The sequence below is a fragment of the Peromyscus maniculatus genome, chromosome 4, assembly GCF_049852395.1.
Source record: "Peromyscus maniculatus bairdii isolate BWxNUB_F1_BW_parent chromosome 4, HU_Pman_BW_mat_3.1, whole genome shotgun sequence".
Taxonomy (NCBI): domain Eukaryota; kingdom Metazoa; phylum Chordata; class Mammalia; order Rodentia; family Cricetidae; genus Peromyscus; species Peromyscus maniculatus.
This window is the reverse complement of record NC_134855.1, coordinates 38,333,187-38,350,165: the sequence shown is the minus strand read 5'-3', so window position 1 is coordinate 38,350,165 and position 16,979 is coordinate 38,333,187. Positions and strand designations below refer to the sequence as shown.

At 43.7% G+C, this 16,979-nt stretch overlaps 1 protein-coding gene across 1 annotated transcript in view; it reads left to right on the top strand.

The window, feature by feature from the left end:
- The window catches only part of Pla2r1 (phospholipase A2 receptor 1), a 128,441-nt gene that overhangs the window by 59,849 nt on the left and 51,613 nt on the right, over nucleotides 1–16,979 (top strand). The window contains exons 10-11 of the mRNA XM_042275349.2: nucleotides 1,782–1,894; nucleotides 11,860–12,029. Coding sequence (XP_042131283.1) covers nucleotides 1,782–1,894; nucleotides 11,860–12,029 — 283 coding nt within the window. The remainder of the gene's footprint in view (nucleotides 1–1,781; nucleotides 1,895–11,859; nucleotides 12,030–16,979) is intronic.

Here is a 16,979-nt window from a genome sequence, read left to right as displayed (position 1 = left end):
CTTTTTCTAGAACTGGGTGTTACCTTAGAGTAAACCGAAACTCGGGCCTACTCTCTAGCTGGTTTCTATCCAGCCTGTCATGGCAGCAGTGTAGCCAAGCAGCCCTGGGCCCCACACTACGCAAAAGCTACTAAGAAATAAGAAATGCTTTGTCAGAAAGGTCAAACGTCAGCCGCTCTTCCCCATCCTTCCAAGAGCAGTGATACTTGAGGGGCCTCAGTCCAGAGCTTGTACACTGAGGCCCCAGGACAGAGTGAAGGGGGAGAGCAGACCAGACCGGAGGTGGATGCAGGAGCTCTGTGATTGGCTCATTCCCTGGGGTGTTTTTTTAACTGAATTAGCCAATTTCTACAGTGTTCTGAAATTAACTACAGAACTAAAACCTTTTCCAAGAAATACCCTAGAAATCATCTTGTGTCTGATCAAAAGCTGGTTATCCCTGGAATGACAGGAAATGATGAGCACTTTAAACTGGTGAATAAGTAAAAATGGACACATGGAGGCGTGTGACTCAGTGATATCAGGAGCAGAAATGAAGTCAGGTGAACTAGAATAAGCGGGCAGCCACTGTACCGTACGACTTTAAGGGACAGACCCACCCGACCTTGCTCCCATGGCTAAGCCACAGACCTACAAATTATCATCTTTATCTGAGTGGCCAAACTTACATTCTTATATCCCCCAAAGGCCAACCACCTAATTCGGGGAAAAATCTTAACCATATATGAGTCTCCGTATAAGGGAGCCATTTTCTACTTAGAAACATGATCCAAACAAGACCATCCTAGGGCCTTCCGATGGAGCTCAGTTGCAAGCATTTGAAGAGTCTGGCTTCCATCCTCGGCACAGGGCCGGAGGTGGGATGGGGGAGCAAAACACAGTTGCTTTAGCTGAACTCAATGGCTCTCTAAGTCCTAACACCCAAGAAGTTAAGGCAAAAGGATCACAAGTTTGAGGCTAACCCAAGCAACTTAGGGGGTTCCAGGCTAGGCAAGTGTGGGCTACCATGACTCAAAACAACAGCAGCAACCATGAAAAAACACCCTGGATACCTTCAGTCCGGGCCCAGCTGATCCACTGGGCAGTAACTCTACTTAAGTCCCTAAGAACCCCAAACAGCTGATGTGAAACTGAACTGACAATTCCGTAACGCTCCCCACTACCTGGAGGCCTGGCTTCACTGCCCCTCCAAGTTCGCTGGCTCTGCTCAAGGCCTCTCCTGTGTTTTCTCCTTTGATCCTTGGGACAAGCACGAATACTGCTCTTACCCCCACCTCATAGATGAGAAAACTAGATGTGGAGAGATTAAGCGTGTTTCTTAAGATGCATTCATTATCTACAAATGAAGTGGCTTAGGGGGAAGCCAGAATTCAAACACACAAGCGTCCTCCCTCCATGGCCAATTCTCTGTCTTTACCCAAACGTCACAGCCATTTGAAAGAAATTCTGTGAGCCTGAAGAAAGGAAAGAACGGTAACTCTTGAGTGACTGTCCTTTGTGTGTTTGTTTATTTGTTTGTTTGTTTGTTTTTACAGTGTCCCCCCACTTTATTTTCAGTTGTGTTTAAGTCTTTAAGTTGGTTACATTTTTTTTGAACTGTAAAATAAGAAATCAAGACTAAATGTGTAAGTGGCTGTAGCTGCTGGTGATTCCAGACAGAATAAATACAAAAGTGATGTGAAAACAAAAATTCTATCAAGTCAGAGGAGAGAGCAATGCAAGCCGGGAAGAGGTCTCTTGGCATTTAACTAAATCAGATTGTGTCTCTTTCTTCTTTGAAGGGATGGGAGAGACATGGCCAATTTTGTTACAAAATTGACACAGTCCTGAGAAACTTCGAGCAGGCTTCCAGTGGCTATTATTGTCCTCCCAGCCTCCTGACCATTGCCAGCAGGTGAGAGGGAACTTTCTAAGCTGACTGCTTTACCAGGGGCTTTGTGATGACAAAGTCTGTCAGCGGAGCTCGTCCACATCTAAAGTCGGCGTGCAGTAGATGATTAAGTGATTCTGAGTATGTATTGAGATGAATTGAAGTCTGGTGTTATTTCTAGCTTGTTTTTTAAATGACAAATAGTAAAACTTAAGGTGGCTTTTACATTCCAAGAACATTCATTGATTATCCAGCTTTGTTATTATAGGCAGCTATATCTGGGTTTTGTCTTCTGTTTGTAATGAGAAGACAATGTCACTGAACAGTACTTGAAAAGTGATGGCTAAAAATTGCGGTTTGTTTGTTTGGTTAGCAGAAAAAGAACTATAAAGAGAGATGGAAGGGCAGGAAAATGCTTCTTAGGAGTATTTTGTTTAGACTTAGATTGCTCTGTACACAGGTGTCTTCCTGACAGTAACAGAGAGACTATACTTGTTTATGCTATTTAAAAATTGAATCACACAACAGATGTGTAAAGAGAATAAGAGTCTCATAGCAAAGGTGTGTCCATATCAATGCCCAGTAGAGTGAGGTCTGGGAGACCAGTTGTTCCATGCCTAACACAGCAGTAGGGTAGAATTCTCCAGTGGTTCCATGGGAAACGATACCAGCAAAGTGGGTCACTTCTGTGAGTTCAAAGCCAGCCTGGTCTACAGAGTGAATCCCAGGCTAGCCAGGGCTACATTTGATACTGTGTCTCAAAATGAACAGATACAGACACAGACAGACAGACAGACAGACAGACAGACAGACACACACACACACACACACACACACACACACACACACACACACGCTGCTCTCCCTACTTTGGAAGCCTTTCCATTCTCATGGTCTTTCCCCCTCACACTCTTCCTTCACACAGTGCTCAGCCCTCATGAAAGAAAGAAAGGTGGGTGTGGCTGTACCTTTAGCAGCACAGAGCTGAAGAGGTAGAGCATTACATAAATGAAACACGAGAAGGAGGAGGAGGAACAGAACAACTGGGCAAGGTGGCCTTACAGGTTGTTCAGAGTACCGCTGGACCCGAGCCAGTGCAGAAATCGGCCTTTGGACACTTTCTGAGGACCAAAATCTTCCCTTTCCTCCAAACTGGATACAAGAGGATACGCTACACGTTTGTGGGGTGTTTGTTTGTTTGTTTGTTGCTTTGACAAACTATCTTTAGCAGCCAGCACTTAGGAATAGTCGGACTCTAAAGCAGAAGCATCACATTTGTTCTCTCTTTTTTTTTTTTTATTTTAATTTCAGCCATATCTTAGTTGGGGTTTTCTATTGCTGTAATGAAACCCTGGGACCAAAAGCAACTTGGGGAGGAAAAGGTTGATTTGGCTTACACTTCCACATCACTTTTCATCATTGAAGGAAGTCAGGACAGGAGGAACTCAGACCGAGTGGGAACCTGGAGGCTAGAGCTGATGCAGAGGCCATGGAGGGGAACTGTTTACTGACTTGCTCCCCATGGCTTATTCAACCTGTTTTGTTTTTTTTTTTAATTTATTTACTTTACATCCTGACCACAGTTTCCCCTCCTCTTCTCCCACTCCCTCCCCTCACCTCTCTCTGTGTTCCCCACCACCACCACCACCAATCCACTCCTCCTCTGTTTCTGCTCAGAAAGGGGCAGGCTTCCCATGGGTATCAACAAAGCAGGGCATATCAAGTTGCGGTAAGACTAAATACTTCTCCTTGTATTTAGGCTGGACAAGGCAATCCAATATGAGGAATAGGTTTCCAAGAGCAGGGTAAATCATTAGGGACAGCCCTGCTCCCATTTTTAGGAGTCTCACAAATAGACCAAGCTACACAACAACTCACATGTACGTAGAGGGCCTAAGTCAGCCGCATGCAGGCTCTCAGGTTTTTGGTTCAGACTCTGTGAGTTGCTACGAGCCAGGTTAGTCGTTTCTGTGGGTTTTCTTGTGGTGTCCTTGATCCTTCTGGCGCTTACAATCCTTCTGCCCTCTCTTCAGCAGGATTCCTCAAGCTTGGCCTAATGTTTGGCTGTGGGTCTCTGTATCTGTTTCCATCAGTTAGTGGAGGAAGGCTCTTTGGTGACAGTTGGGGTAATCACCAATCTGATCACAGGAGATACCAGTTCAGGCTACGGATCCACTATTGCTAGGAGTCTTAGCTGAGCTCGTTCTTGTAGATTTGTGGGAGTTTCCCTTACATCGGGTTTCTACCTGTCCCTAAAGAGCCCTCCCCCTTCCAGTCATCTCTTTCATCACTCTCCCCCTCCATCTATGCCCCAACCCAATCCCTCAAGTTCCCATCCCCACCCATGAGATCTCTTCCATTTCCCCTTCTAGGGAGATTCATGTTACCTAGCCTCTCTGGTCTGTGGATTGTAGCATGGTTATCCTTTACTTTACAGTTAATATCCAATTATGAGTGAGTATATACCATGTTTGTCTTTGTGGATCTGGGTTACCTCACTCAGGATGATTTTTTTTTCTAGTTCCATCCATTTGCCTACAAATTTCCTGATGTCATTGTTCTTAACAGCTGAGTAATACTCCATTGTGTAAATGTACCACGTTTTTCTATCCATTCTTTGGTTGAGGAACATCTAGGTTGTTTCCAGTTTCTGGCTATTACAAATAAAGTTGCTATGAAGATAATTGAGCAATTGTCCTTGTGATATGATTGAGCATCCTTTGGGTATATGCCCAAGGGCGGTATAGCTGGATTTTGAGATAGATTGATTCCCAATTTTCTGAGAAACCACCATGTTGATTTCCAAAGTGGCTGTACAAGTTTGCACTCCCACCAGCAGTGGAGTGTTCCCCTTGTTCCACATCCTCTCCAGCATAAGCTATAATTTATGTTTTTGATCTTAGCCATTCTCACAAGTGTAAGATAGAATGTCAGAGTCCTTTTGATTTGCATTTCACTGATGGCTAAGGATATTGAACACTTTTTTAAGTGTTTCTCTGACATTTGAGAGTTGTCTGTTGAGAATCCTCTGTTTAGGTCTGTACCCCATTTTAAAATGGATTGTTTGGTATTTTTATGTCTAGTTTCTTGAGATCTTCATATATTTTGGAGATCAGCCCTCTGTCAGATGTGGGGTTGGTGAAGATCTTTTCCCATTCTGTAGGCTGCCATTTTGTCCTGTTGACAGTGTCCTTTGCCTTACAAAAGCTTTTTCGTTTCATGAGGTCCCATTTGTTAGTTGTCATTCTTAAGGTCTGTACCACTGGTGTTTTTTTTCAGGAAGTAGTCCCCTGTGCCAATGCATTCAAGGCTATTCCCCCATTTTCTCTTCTATCAGGTTCAGTGTAACTAGATTTACGTTGAGGTTTTGATCTGCTTGGGCTTGAGTTTTGTGCAGGGTGATAGGTATGGATCTATTTTCTACATGCCAACATCCAGTTATGCCAGCACCATTTGTTGAAGATGCTTTCTTTTCTCCATTGTATAATTTTGGGGACTCACACAGTCTGTGATGCTGCCTCAGGCCTTGATGTCCTCGGGCTTTACTGCCCAAGGCTCCCCACTGATGTGACTGACATGTGTAACCACCTGAGGCCATGTCGAGGCTCATGGCCTGTGCAGCAGGTGTGTTTCTTGTATGCAGCATACAGGAGGGATGGATCCTGTTTTCGCATCCCTTCTTTCAGCCTGTGTCTTTTTATTGGTGAATTGAGTCCATTGATATCGAGAAATATAAATGACCAATGATTGTTATTTGCTGCTGGTGGTGGTGGTGATGGTGGTGGCAGTGGCAGTGGTAGTAGTGGATGTTCATGTGTTGAACTATCTCTGCATCTCTGGGATGATGATCATGGTAGGATGAGCTTTTTGATGTATTCTGGGATTCGATTTGCCAGGAGTCTACATGGATCTCAGGCTTCACCTGAGGTAGCAGCATGGGCCACAGACACCAATATGGCCTCCGGTGGCACCATGGGCAACAGTGATTTTTTTGAGGAGTTCAATCCAGAACGTGAAACTTTTCTCATCTCAGGCCTCCATGGTTGCCCAGAGCCAGGGGGATCCTGCAGTCAGGCAACAGGTTCTGGGACTGAGTCCGCATCTGCCGAAGTTCCAGGCTGTTCTACACCATCCCTCCAATCCTAGTGGGCAAAGACAGCAAGTTGATCTGAGCTGTCTTTGATCTCTCACCTGTCCCTGCCATCATATCTCTAGTTCCACCTCCCTCCCTAGGGTACACACCGTGATATATTTGTTCTTTGTGGAGGTACCCACCACTGCCCCAGCCTGCAAACCTGCTTTCTAATAGTACCCAAGACCGCCTGCTCAGGGATAGCACTACCCACAAGGGCTGGGCCTCTCGCATTGGTCACTAGTTAAGAAAGTGTCCTGCAGACTCCCCTGCTTCCGGCTGATCTTCTGGAGGCATTTTCCCAATTGAGGTTCTCTCATCTCAAATGACTCTAACACATGTCAAGTTGACACAAAACCAGCCAGCGCAAAGCCATGCAGGCCCATCCAGGTTATCGTGTGTGAGCATGCCACCAACGGAGCCTGTAGGACTGTATGAGGGCAGTCAGTTAGCACAAGGACTTGCCTCCACAAACAAGAACCCATCCAAAGCAGGGGCCCCAGCACGGGACTCTCGGGTTGAGGAAAGAGAGCCCCCATTTCATTCAGACCCCTTCAGGGAAGAAGCAAAGTGGTTATCAGTGCCGGAATGTTTTACAGAACTACTTATCTGAGAAAGCTGGGTACTATAAGGGAGGTCTTCTCAAACCCAGGAGACCCACTAGCAGGCTGAGGAATCTTCTGCTTCCATTACTGATCTTCCGTTTGAGTTACAGACCCTCCTCCCACTCTGGGCACCTAGGCTTGTAGTTAGTTGTTAATTGGTTTTCCACTCTCTGCACAATGGAGTGACAGGTTTGATGGGTGCAATTAAAACCACCTGCTGCAGATTACTCGTTTCTTTTGTTATGGTGCAACTGTTTCTGGTTTAGGACTTTTTAATGCATTGTAGAATAGAAAGGGGAGGAAAAGCAGGTCCTCCTTTCTGAGTAACAGATTTTGATTTACTGGATTACTGGGTTTTGTTTGTTTGTTTGTTTTTGGTTTTGTCTTGTTTTGTTTTGTTTTTTTAAAGACCCTTTTCTGGTCTGGCCACTTTGCTTCTAGACAGCAGGATGCAAAAACTGAATTACAATGATACCACAGATTATTGTCTATATGCTCAATAGCTAAGTCAATGACCAATGAATCAATCAGCCATGCAAAGTTTTGTAGAAAATAATGCAAGTGATGATTTTGTAAATTTGTACAAAAATAGACTGCCCTATCTCTCAGTGTCCTGTTTTGAAACCATATGCCCCTAAACACAATTTGAGTTAGCATGGTGAACTCATCACGAAATAAAATGTACCGTTGCCAGCACTTTAAGTGAACATCAGTGGTCGTAAATGCATTCACAGGGCTGTGCATCCACCAGCACCATCTCTCTGGAACACGGTTCTTCTTCCCATACTGAAAACTCCATACTTACCCAATAATGCTTCCCATCCTCTACCCACCCCCCAGCTCCTGATGAACAGTTCTCTGTGTTCGTTCTCTAGAAGCTGGACTATTCAAGGTATTTGATATAAACAGGACCATCTTCTATCTGTGGTGCAGTTTCACATAGCACAGTGCCTTCAAGGTTTATACACATTGCTCCTAGACCAGGATTCCCTTCCTTTACAAGGCTGACTAATAACCCACTGTTTGTATACACATTGTGTTTTCCAACTTACCCATCAGTAGACATTTGGATTGTTTCTACTTTAAATGAATATACAAATTTGAGTATCTCATTCTTTTTTTTAATTATGAGTGTGATTACTTGTATCTCATTCTTTTTGGTGTTATGATAAATGGAATTCTTTCCTTAGCTTCCTGTAGCTTGATTTTTCCGCCTCGCCCACAGTCAGGACAAACCTCTGTCACCCGCCAGTCCCACAGCCGCTCAGACCCAACCAAGTAAACACAGACACTTATATTGCTTTCAAACCGCATGGCCGTGGCAGGCTTCCTGCTAACTGTCCTTATCTTGCTAACTGTGCTTTTATCTTAAATTGATCCATTTCCATACATCTGTACCTTGCCATGTGGCTGGTGGCTTACTGGCGTCTTCACATGCTGCTGGTCATGGCAGCGGCTGCAGTGTCTCTGGTCATGGCGGCGGCTGCAGCCTCTCTGGTCATTGCGGCGGCTGCAGCATCTCCTTCTGCCTTTCTGTCCTTTTCTCCTGCCTAGCCACGGCCGATCAGGTTTTATTTATTAACCAATCAGAGCAACTTGACATACAGACCATCCCCCAGCACAGCCAAGTGCAGACCATCTCAAACACCTGCACTCAGGCCCATGGTCCCAATCATCCTCTATACGGACCTGCTGGGTAACGCCACAAAGAACCTGAGAATGGGCTCCCACAGGACCTACAGAACATCCCACAGCAGCTTCCCTTTTGGATTGTTAAAGATAGAAAGACAACTTTTTTTAAATGTTAGATTTGTATCCTGCAACTTTGCTGAATGCTTTTAAAAATCATAGAATCTTTACTTCACTTAATTTTCTCTGTGTAACACGCTATCCTGCTCTCTTGGTTCAAAGGACAACATAAAACTATGTATATACAATGATCTTAATTTATTAAATGGCAACATCTGATTTAACATCAGTAAATTCAAACAAAATGGTCAGATGGCATACAACTCTGAACTGTTCTTCTATAAATAATTCTAAAACAAAGAGTAGAAAACCTTTGAAATGTTCCTGTCTGTGGCTGTTTGAATGAGAATGGTCCCTATAGGCCCATATATTTCAATATTTAGTTTGCAGTTTGTAGAACTGTTTGGGAACGATTAGGAGGTATGGCCTTGTTGGAGGAGGTGTGCCACTGAAGATGGGCTTTGAGGTTTCAAAGGCACACTCCGTTCCCAGTTATTCTCTCTCTCTCTCTCTCTCTCTCTCTCTCTCTCTCTCTCTCTCATCAGATGTCAACTCTCAGCTACTGCTCTAGCATCGTACCTGCCTGCTGCCATGCTCCCCACCATGATGGTCATGGACTCTAACCCTCTGGACCATGAGCCCAGATAAAAAGCTTTGTGTTATAAGATGCCTTCATCATGGTGTCTCTTCACAAACACCATCTGTATTATTGTAATCAGAGTTTTTCATCCAGTGTTTGAAACCAGACAATGTAGATGTAACCAACCATCTTATTAAATAAGAAACACAGAACCAATGTAAAAGAGAAAGCCAAGAGGTCAGAGCTCAGGGCTAAAACCTTACCCTTCCTCCTGTGGTGCTCCTACCTCTCCGAAAGAGAGCTACTTTGTAGCTAGAGTTTTCTTGCCTTGCCCACAGTCAGGACAGATCTTTGTCACCCACCAGTCCCACAGCCACTCAGACCCAACCAAGTAAACACAGAGACTTATATTGCTTACAAACTGTATGGTCGTGGCAGGCTTCTTACTAACTGTTCTTATAGCTTTAATTAATCCATTTCCATAAATCTATACCTTGCCACGTGGCTGGTGGCTTACTGGTGTCTTTCTTCACATGCTGCTGGTCATGGCGGCAGCTGGCAGTGTCTCCGCCTCAGCCTTCTGCTTCCCAGAACTCTCCTCTCTCCTTGTCCCACCTACTTCCTGCCTGGCCACTGGCCAATCAGTGTTTTATTTATTGACCAATCAGAGCAATTTGACATACAGACCATCCCACAGCACTACTTCCTGTGTGTTTGTCTTGATAAAGTCTTTCTGTTCTGCCTTCTCATTGGTTGCAACCCAAACACGTGACTGCCTCGTCACTGCCTGTTAAGTACAGCCCTCCAGGTCTTAAAGGCATGTGTCTCCAATGCTGGCTGTGTCCTTGTACACACAGAGATCCACCTAGCTCTGTCTACCAAATGCTGGGATTAAAGGCATGCGCCACCACCACCACCACGCTCTTGCTATGGCTCTAATAGCTCTGACCCCCGAGCAACTTTATTTATTAACATACAATTAAAATCACATTTCAGTACAAATAAAATACCACCATAAGACAGAAAATGGTAAAGAATATAAAATTGTCTCTTTGCCAACTAGAAATAGATACTCAAGAGCTTACCCCAGATAATGAACTGTTCTCCAGAGCACTTCCCAGACAGTTTTAGAAGGGCATGTTTGGTTTAAAGTAAAGACACACTTGCTGAATTATTTTACTAATGGTACCATCTTGTAAATTAGACCGAGGAAACCTGAGTGTTGGTTTTTGATTTGAAATTTTTAATGTTTAAATATTATATGCACTCCATAAAAATAGACTTGGCAAATCAAAAAGTAGGTTCCCATTGTCTCAAACAGTAATGGAGATAAAAAAAATAGCAAATCAGAGTGGACTAAATAAATGTGTAACAACAGGTTACAAAGGCATTATTGTCATGAATAATTATACCCAAGGCCAAGTTTACAAACAAAGCCATTTCTTGCTATTATTTGTTAAAGTAAAGAAAGACCAGCCGTAGCTTTGGACGTAGCAACAACATAGTAGTCTCTGGTTTGTAGCACAACCATTCTAGGTAGCAGAGGGGATCAATAAAGCAGATCTTCCACTGCCGCAGCACAAGCCAATAAAGAATTAAAAAAATCACCACAGCATCTAGACAATATTATCTTTACATAGCTTCCTTGGGAACACACATATGTAAAGTTCTGCCTCTGAGGTATAAGTAAAAGTAACTTTTCTGATTTTAGAAGTATAATATTTAGACTGTTGATAGAGCATTTGCAAAAAATATTTACTAAAGTCTGATGAAACCCACATGCTCCACCACTGTGAGCGCCTCAGGTGCTTCACTGAAGTCCACTGGCCCTTAGGCACTGAACGTCTCATCTCTTGTTCCCACCCCATTCCATCTGAGGCTCCTCGATTTTATAAACACCTTCATCGCTTCTGTTCCCTGTAGCAAGTGAATAATGCATGCAATAAAACGAGTCTAAAATTGGATGTTAAAAGTCCAATGCGCTTTCTCCTGAGGTTTCTTGGGTAATTTTACCAGGCCTTGTGTTTTCCTTTGACTCAGCAGATATGTCCAGAAGTCACCACCATTTGAAAGTCCTTTTCACTTTGTGTGCTTTAAGAGTAATTTCAAACTAAGCTTTGAATTCAATGCTAGTTGAGTTTGATACTTACCCTTTGTTACAGAGGTGTGTGTGTGTGTGTGTGTGTGTGTGTGTGTGTGTGTACACAAGTTGTCTACATCAGCCTTGGATGTATTTGTATTTGAAAAGGAGCATTGCCAACAATCATTGGGAGCAAATTCATTCAACTGCTTGGGGAAAATGCTAGTGGGTGGAATGCCTTGGATTTGTTGAAATTTATTTCCAGTGAGAATACGCACTTGAACACATTTGAATAAGCCAAAGACTCCATATGCCTGTGAACAGACTGATTTGAGAGGCACAGAATTGTTCCTCCACTTCCTTTCTTACTAAGCAAGTGTGGGGAGAGGGCACATGTGCACCCCGCGGTAGAAAATGCACATTCAGAAAAGCATGATGTTCTCCCTCCCTTCCGTCTCCTCTAACGCATGCTCACCATGGTGTGTGTGTGGTGTGCAGCCTAAATATAAAACAAATGTCTTTCTCCAAGAGGCGCCTTGCTGTGTGTGTGGAGGCTGCCACTCCACTGCAGAGCCAGACCTGGGCTCTGGTCCTTGGGACAATTACAGGAATTAAGTGTTTGGGAGTCACGTTCTCTCCACTCATGTATTTCTGGAGTTGCGCTGACATTTGGCATCTATCAGCCATACTAGGGTTTTGGTGAGTTTTCTTGTTCTGTGTTCTAGAGAATTAACAAGAAGTGTTTGCTCTGGTTCGATTCTGTGCACTTCATTACACTTTAGTGATGTTTTTATCATTCAGAAACTTAGGATACTGATTTCCTTTTCTTTTTTTATTTCCAAGGTTTGAGCAGGCTTTTATAACCGCTCTCATCAGCGGTGTGGCAAGAGCAAAGGACAGTTATTTCTGGATAGCTCTTCAAGACCAAAACAATACAGGAGAATACACTTGGAGGACCGTGGGCCAGAGGGCTGAGCCGGTGATGTACACACACTGGAACACACATCAACCCAGTGAGTAGTCCCCTGCAACACCAGCTCATCCCACCCCACCCCTGCAAACCTGCTTCCTTGGCCCCAAGTTCCCTCTTCGCTTTGGTCACTTCCTTTAGCTCTCCCTTAATGTTTCGTCAATGCCTCGTGTAACTGAAGTGATCACAACAGGTCTACATGGGGTAACACAGGGTGGCCATTTTAAAGTTCATATTTATCCTGTGTTGTTTTTAGGGATGCAGCTATTGCTGGAGACCACACTTGCCTTAGTTATCAGAAAGTTTTGCCTTCCTTATGTCTTTCCCTATAGATCCTCCTCCTGGTCAGTGAATCAAGGAGCTTAGCCAGCCTAGAATAATCCAGGTACAAGGAATAAGCTGTCTAACCAGTTCATAGGTGTTGCCACATGGCATCTTTGGGGAATGTAGGCCCATTACTGGAATGCTGTTCTTTTGGGTCTTCATGGATTCCTGAAGTTCTGTTATCAAAACCATCAGCCCTGTTAGTTCATCCTAACAAGTGTAGCTCTGGGGCCCAGTGCACAAATCTGTAAAGTAAGAATAAGCTCCAGGTTCTGAGGGGGCTTAGGTTGACAGCCTAGACTGCTCATTCCTTCTCTACTGCAGCATAAACACCCTTGGAAGCCTCGGTCCCTTTCTGTCTGTGCTGTTCCATCAATACAAGGGAGGCAGGAAAGGAAATGTGTGACAGGCTCAGGCTCTGTTCTCTCAGAAGGTCCCAGGGTCTTTGTAGAAATCCGTCTATACATCTGGATACCAAGCTAAAGAGAGTTTTCACTAAACTGAAGAGTGTTAATGACTAGTGAAGTCTGAAACACCTCAAGGCAGGTGTTATACAACATGCCTGTGATCCCAGCACTCAGAGGAAGGCTGAAACAGGAAAATCATGAGTCGGAGTCTAGCCTGGGCTATACGGGAAGCTGGTGGTCAGCGTGGACTACTGTGGTAGTTTGAAAGAAAATGGGCCCCTAGGAAGTGGCATTATTAGGAGGTGTGGCTTTGTTGGAGTAGGTGTGGCCTTCTTGGAGGAAGTGTGTCACTATGTAGGTGGGCTTTGAGGTCTCCTTTGCTCAAGCTATGCCAAGTGAAACAGTTCACTTCCTGTTGCCTGTGGATCAAGATGTAGAACTCTCAGCTCCTTCTCCAGTACCATGTCTGCCTGCATGCCACCATGTCCCACCATAATGATAATGGACTAAACTTCTGAAACTGTAAGCCACTCAATTAAATATTTTCCTTTTTAAGAGTTGCTGTGGTCATGGTGTCTCCTCACACTAATATAAACCCTAAGTAAGACAACTACATAGAGATCATGTCTTAAAAAGCCACACAAATTTACTTTGGTTTTGTTTTTATAGTGGTGTGTGTGTGTGTGTGTGTGTGTGCGCGCGCGCACATGCACACTCAAGTGTTCCACAGAGCATGTATAGCAGTCAAAGGACAACTTTTGGAAGCTCATGCAGGTCCCAGGTTGTCAGGCTTGGCAGCAGATGCTATTATCTGCTGAGCCATCCTGCCAGCCCATCTTTTCTTTTTCCTTCTATAAAAGTCTAGTCCAAAATTAATTCCTAATTTCAACTCCAGAAATGATAGCCAAAGTGTCTATGGTTTATATCTGGTTTTTTCAGTAATTCTCACTATGGATAACATGACATTGTGCCATGAGTTTCCCTGACAAGTTCCAGTCTTTGTATATTACCTTGCAGCAACTACCCATACTGGTTTTTACTCTGGCATTTTCTGTTGGAATGAATCTCTATGAATTACATGGGTGCTCTAAGAAAAGGGAAGTACAGGAAGGAAAATGAGGAGGTCTTTTCCTCACCTCCCAACACCAACGCTTCCACTGATAACTGGTGTCTTCCTCTTGGTTTGTGTGTGTGTTCACAGCCTTTTATTTTGTTTTATGTTTTGAGTATGAGTGTTTCGCCCGCATGTGTGTCTTGGGGGGTCTCTGCAAACACCACAGCTGGCAGTGTCAATCCACAAGAGGCAAGATGGCAGTTCAGTTCATTGTGACCCAGTAGGCGGTGTTGGGTTCAAACTTCAAGAGTCTAACCTTGAGTAGTTTATTTTAGGTATATTTAAGCACAGAAATTTTTGAAAAAAAAAAGTTTCCTGGTGATAATTAACTCAATCCCATGTCCACAACAAAGATTAAGACATGATGACATCAAAACTCTTTGTAAAGTATAAGTGACATCTTCCAAAAAGATGGGTTCTGTGTATTAACTGAGTAAACAGACTCAAGATAAGGGTCTTGGGGAGGATCCAGTGTGGCATGGCCAGGCAGATAAGGCAAGGTCACCAGGATATTAAACACATGCACTTCCAGACTTCTGGGTGGAAATAGGTTATATATCTCCCCCTTTGAAGAAACAACCCTGTGTGTTTAATATTCCTGGTTCTGTGAGCACAAGGACCTATATGCTTCCTATACATGTTGATGCATCACTTGTATGCCTGGTATCCACAGAAGCCAGAAAAGGGTGTCAGATCCCCTGTTACTGAAGTTACAGATGGCTGTGAGCCAACACATGCGTGCTGGGACTTGAACCCAGGGCCTATGGAACAGCAATCAATCCTCTTAAACATAGAGTCATCTCTCCAATCCCAGTCTTTTATTTTTTAACTCACAGTCTCTCCTGGAGAACTTTCTATATTGATATTTATAAGTCGATGCTTTTAACAATTTAATAGATACTAGTTTACAACATATCAATTTTTGAAAGATGTACTCATTCAAGCCACGGCAATAGAAACACACGAGATGAGCATTGTATGAAATACAAAATAAAGTACTCTTTTTTTTTTCTTTAAGATTTATCTATTTATTATGTATACAGTGTTCTGCTTGCTTGCATGTATGCCTGCAGGCCAGAAGAGGGCACCAGATCTCACTATAGATGGTTGTGAGCCACCAAGTGGTTGCTGGGAATTGAACTCAGGACCTCTGGAAGAGCAGCCTATTCTCTTAACCCCTGAGCCATGTTAGCTCCATGGTTTAAGTATCTGTACTTTCTGAAGCATTCCAGTTCCCAACCCAGCATGTAAGAAGCTCAGAATGGCCATGCCATCCTAATAATGATTAAAATCTGAAAACTGCTAATGAGTTTTAGATCCATCAGAAAAGATAGATCAGACTAGAGGGCCAAGGCCGACCCGCTAAACCAGAAATTCTCAACCTTTCACAGGGGTCATCTATGACCATCGGAAAACACAGATATTTACATTATGATTCATAATGGTAGCAAAATGATAATTACGAAGTAGTAAAGAAAATAATTTTATGGTTGGGGGGTCACCACAACATGAGGAACTATATTAAGGGTCGCAGCATTAGGAAGCTTAAACTAAAGAGACAGACAAGACAACAGAATCTCAACCTCCTGGGACAGAAACTCACAAGCAGAATCCTCCCCAAGGCCCAGGGCTGAGACAGGAAAACTCCAAATACACCTTTGAAATTGCTGGAAGCTGGGTGAGGGTACCCTGAGAGTCTACCTTCCAGGATGGTCTCATCACAGGGGGCTCCTCCACTTCTGTGAGCTCTGTCTGCTTCCAAGAGCAATGTTAGAGTCTCACAGCGAGTGTTGGGGAAATTTCCTTATGGTTCCAGCAGACATAGAAGGGAGAACATTCTGCCCTTGACAAAGCAGAAGAGGCTGTTTGGGGAGGAACATTGGTGTCCAGGGCTAGCCTTCTCCAGCCATTTTGTCCCCATGAGGGGGGGAAAGCCCTCACAGTTGGATACCACCAACCAAAAACATTAAGATCAGGGTCACGGGGCGTGGAGCACACGCCTCCATGACACTTGACCTTACAATATTCACCGACTTCCTTTTACCAAGTGCATCACATCCAGCTGCAGCAGAAATTCTGTCACAGGCTTAAAGGCAAAGTGTGCTGGCTGAAGAAACCGAACCAGGATCAGAACCAGTGATGTGGCAGAAAGGTTGGAATTATGAAGCTACCTTGAAATTATAATTAATATCCTGAAGGTTTTAATGGAAAGAGAGATGGGCATTCTGAGGGAAAAGCCAAGAGAGCAAATGCAAGACATGAAGTATTCTAACAGAATTGAAGGATGCCCATGGCTTACAGTACCCTGCACCTGCTGAGGAAGAGAGCCCTACACTCCAGACTATGACATAGAAACTTGAAAAGCTGAGAAACAAAGAAAAAGAGACTAAAAGAAAAAAGAGCAAAGTAGCCAAGAACTGTGGGATAATTAAAAGATATTTAAATGTGTTCATGGGAAAAGCAAAAGGATGGGGAAGAGAGAAAGGAGCAGGGTGATCCTCCGACAATGAGCATCTCCAAACCAGAGACTCTAGAAGCTCAGAGAACACCAAGCAAGATAAATGCCCTCCCGCTGAAAAACTACAGCTACACATATCATTTTCCTTCTTTGTTTCTTTCTTTCTTTTATCAAAAATTAGATCTATTTTTCATACATTGTGTCTTGATTATGGTTCCCTTCCCTCTACTTCTCCTGGTTCCTCCCCACCTCCCATTCCATTCAGATGCACCCCCTTTCTGCCCCTCATTAGAAAACACATGGGCCTCTAAAGGATAAAAATAAATAAGACAAGATAAGACAAAAGCAAGCACATCAGAATAGGACAAGACAAGACAAGAAGGAAAAGAGCCCAGCAAAGGTGCAAGAAACACATATAGAACCAGAAACCCGTCATTCTCACACTCGGGAATCCCATAAAAGCATAAAACCAGCAACCAGAATAAGTACACAAAGGACCTGTGGGGAAAATAAAAGAGAAACAAAAATAATTTTTAAAGAAGACAAAAAAAAAAAAAAAAAGCCCAACATGACATTATGGGACAAGGAACTTCCAAGATGCCATTGAGGTCATTTGCTGTTGGCCATCTACTGCTGGACATGCAGCCCACCCTTATGAGAAGTTTGTTCCCCCAGCTAGACTCTCTTGGA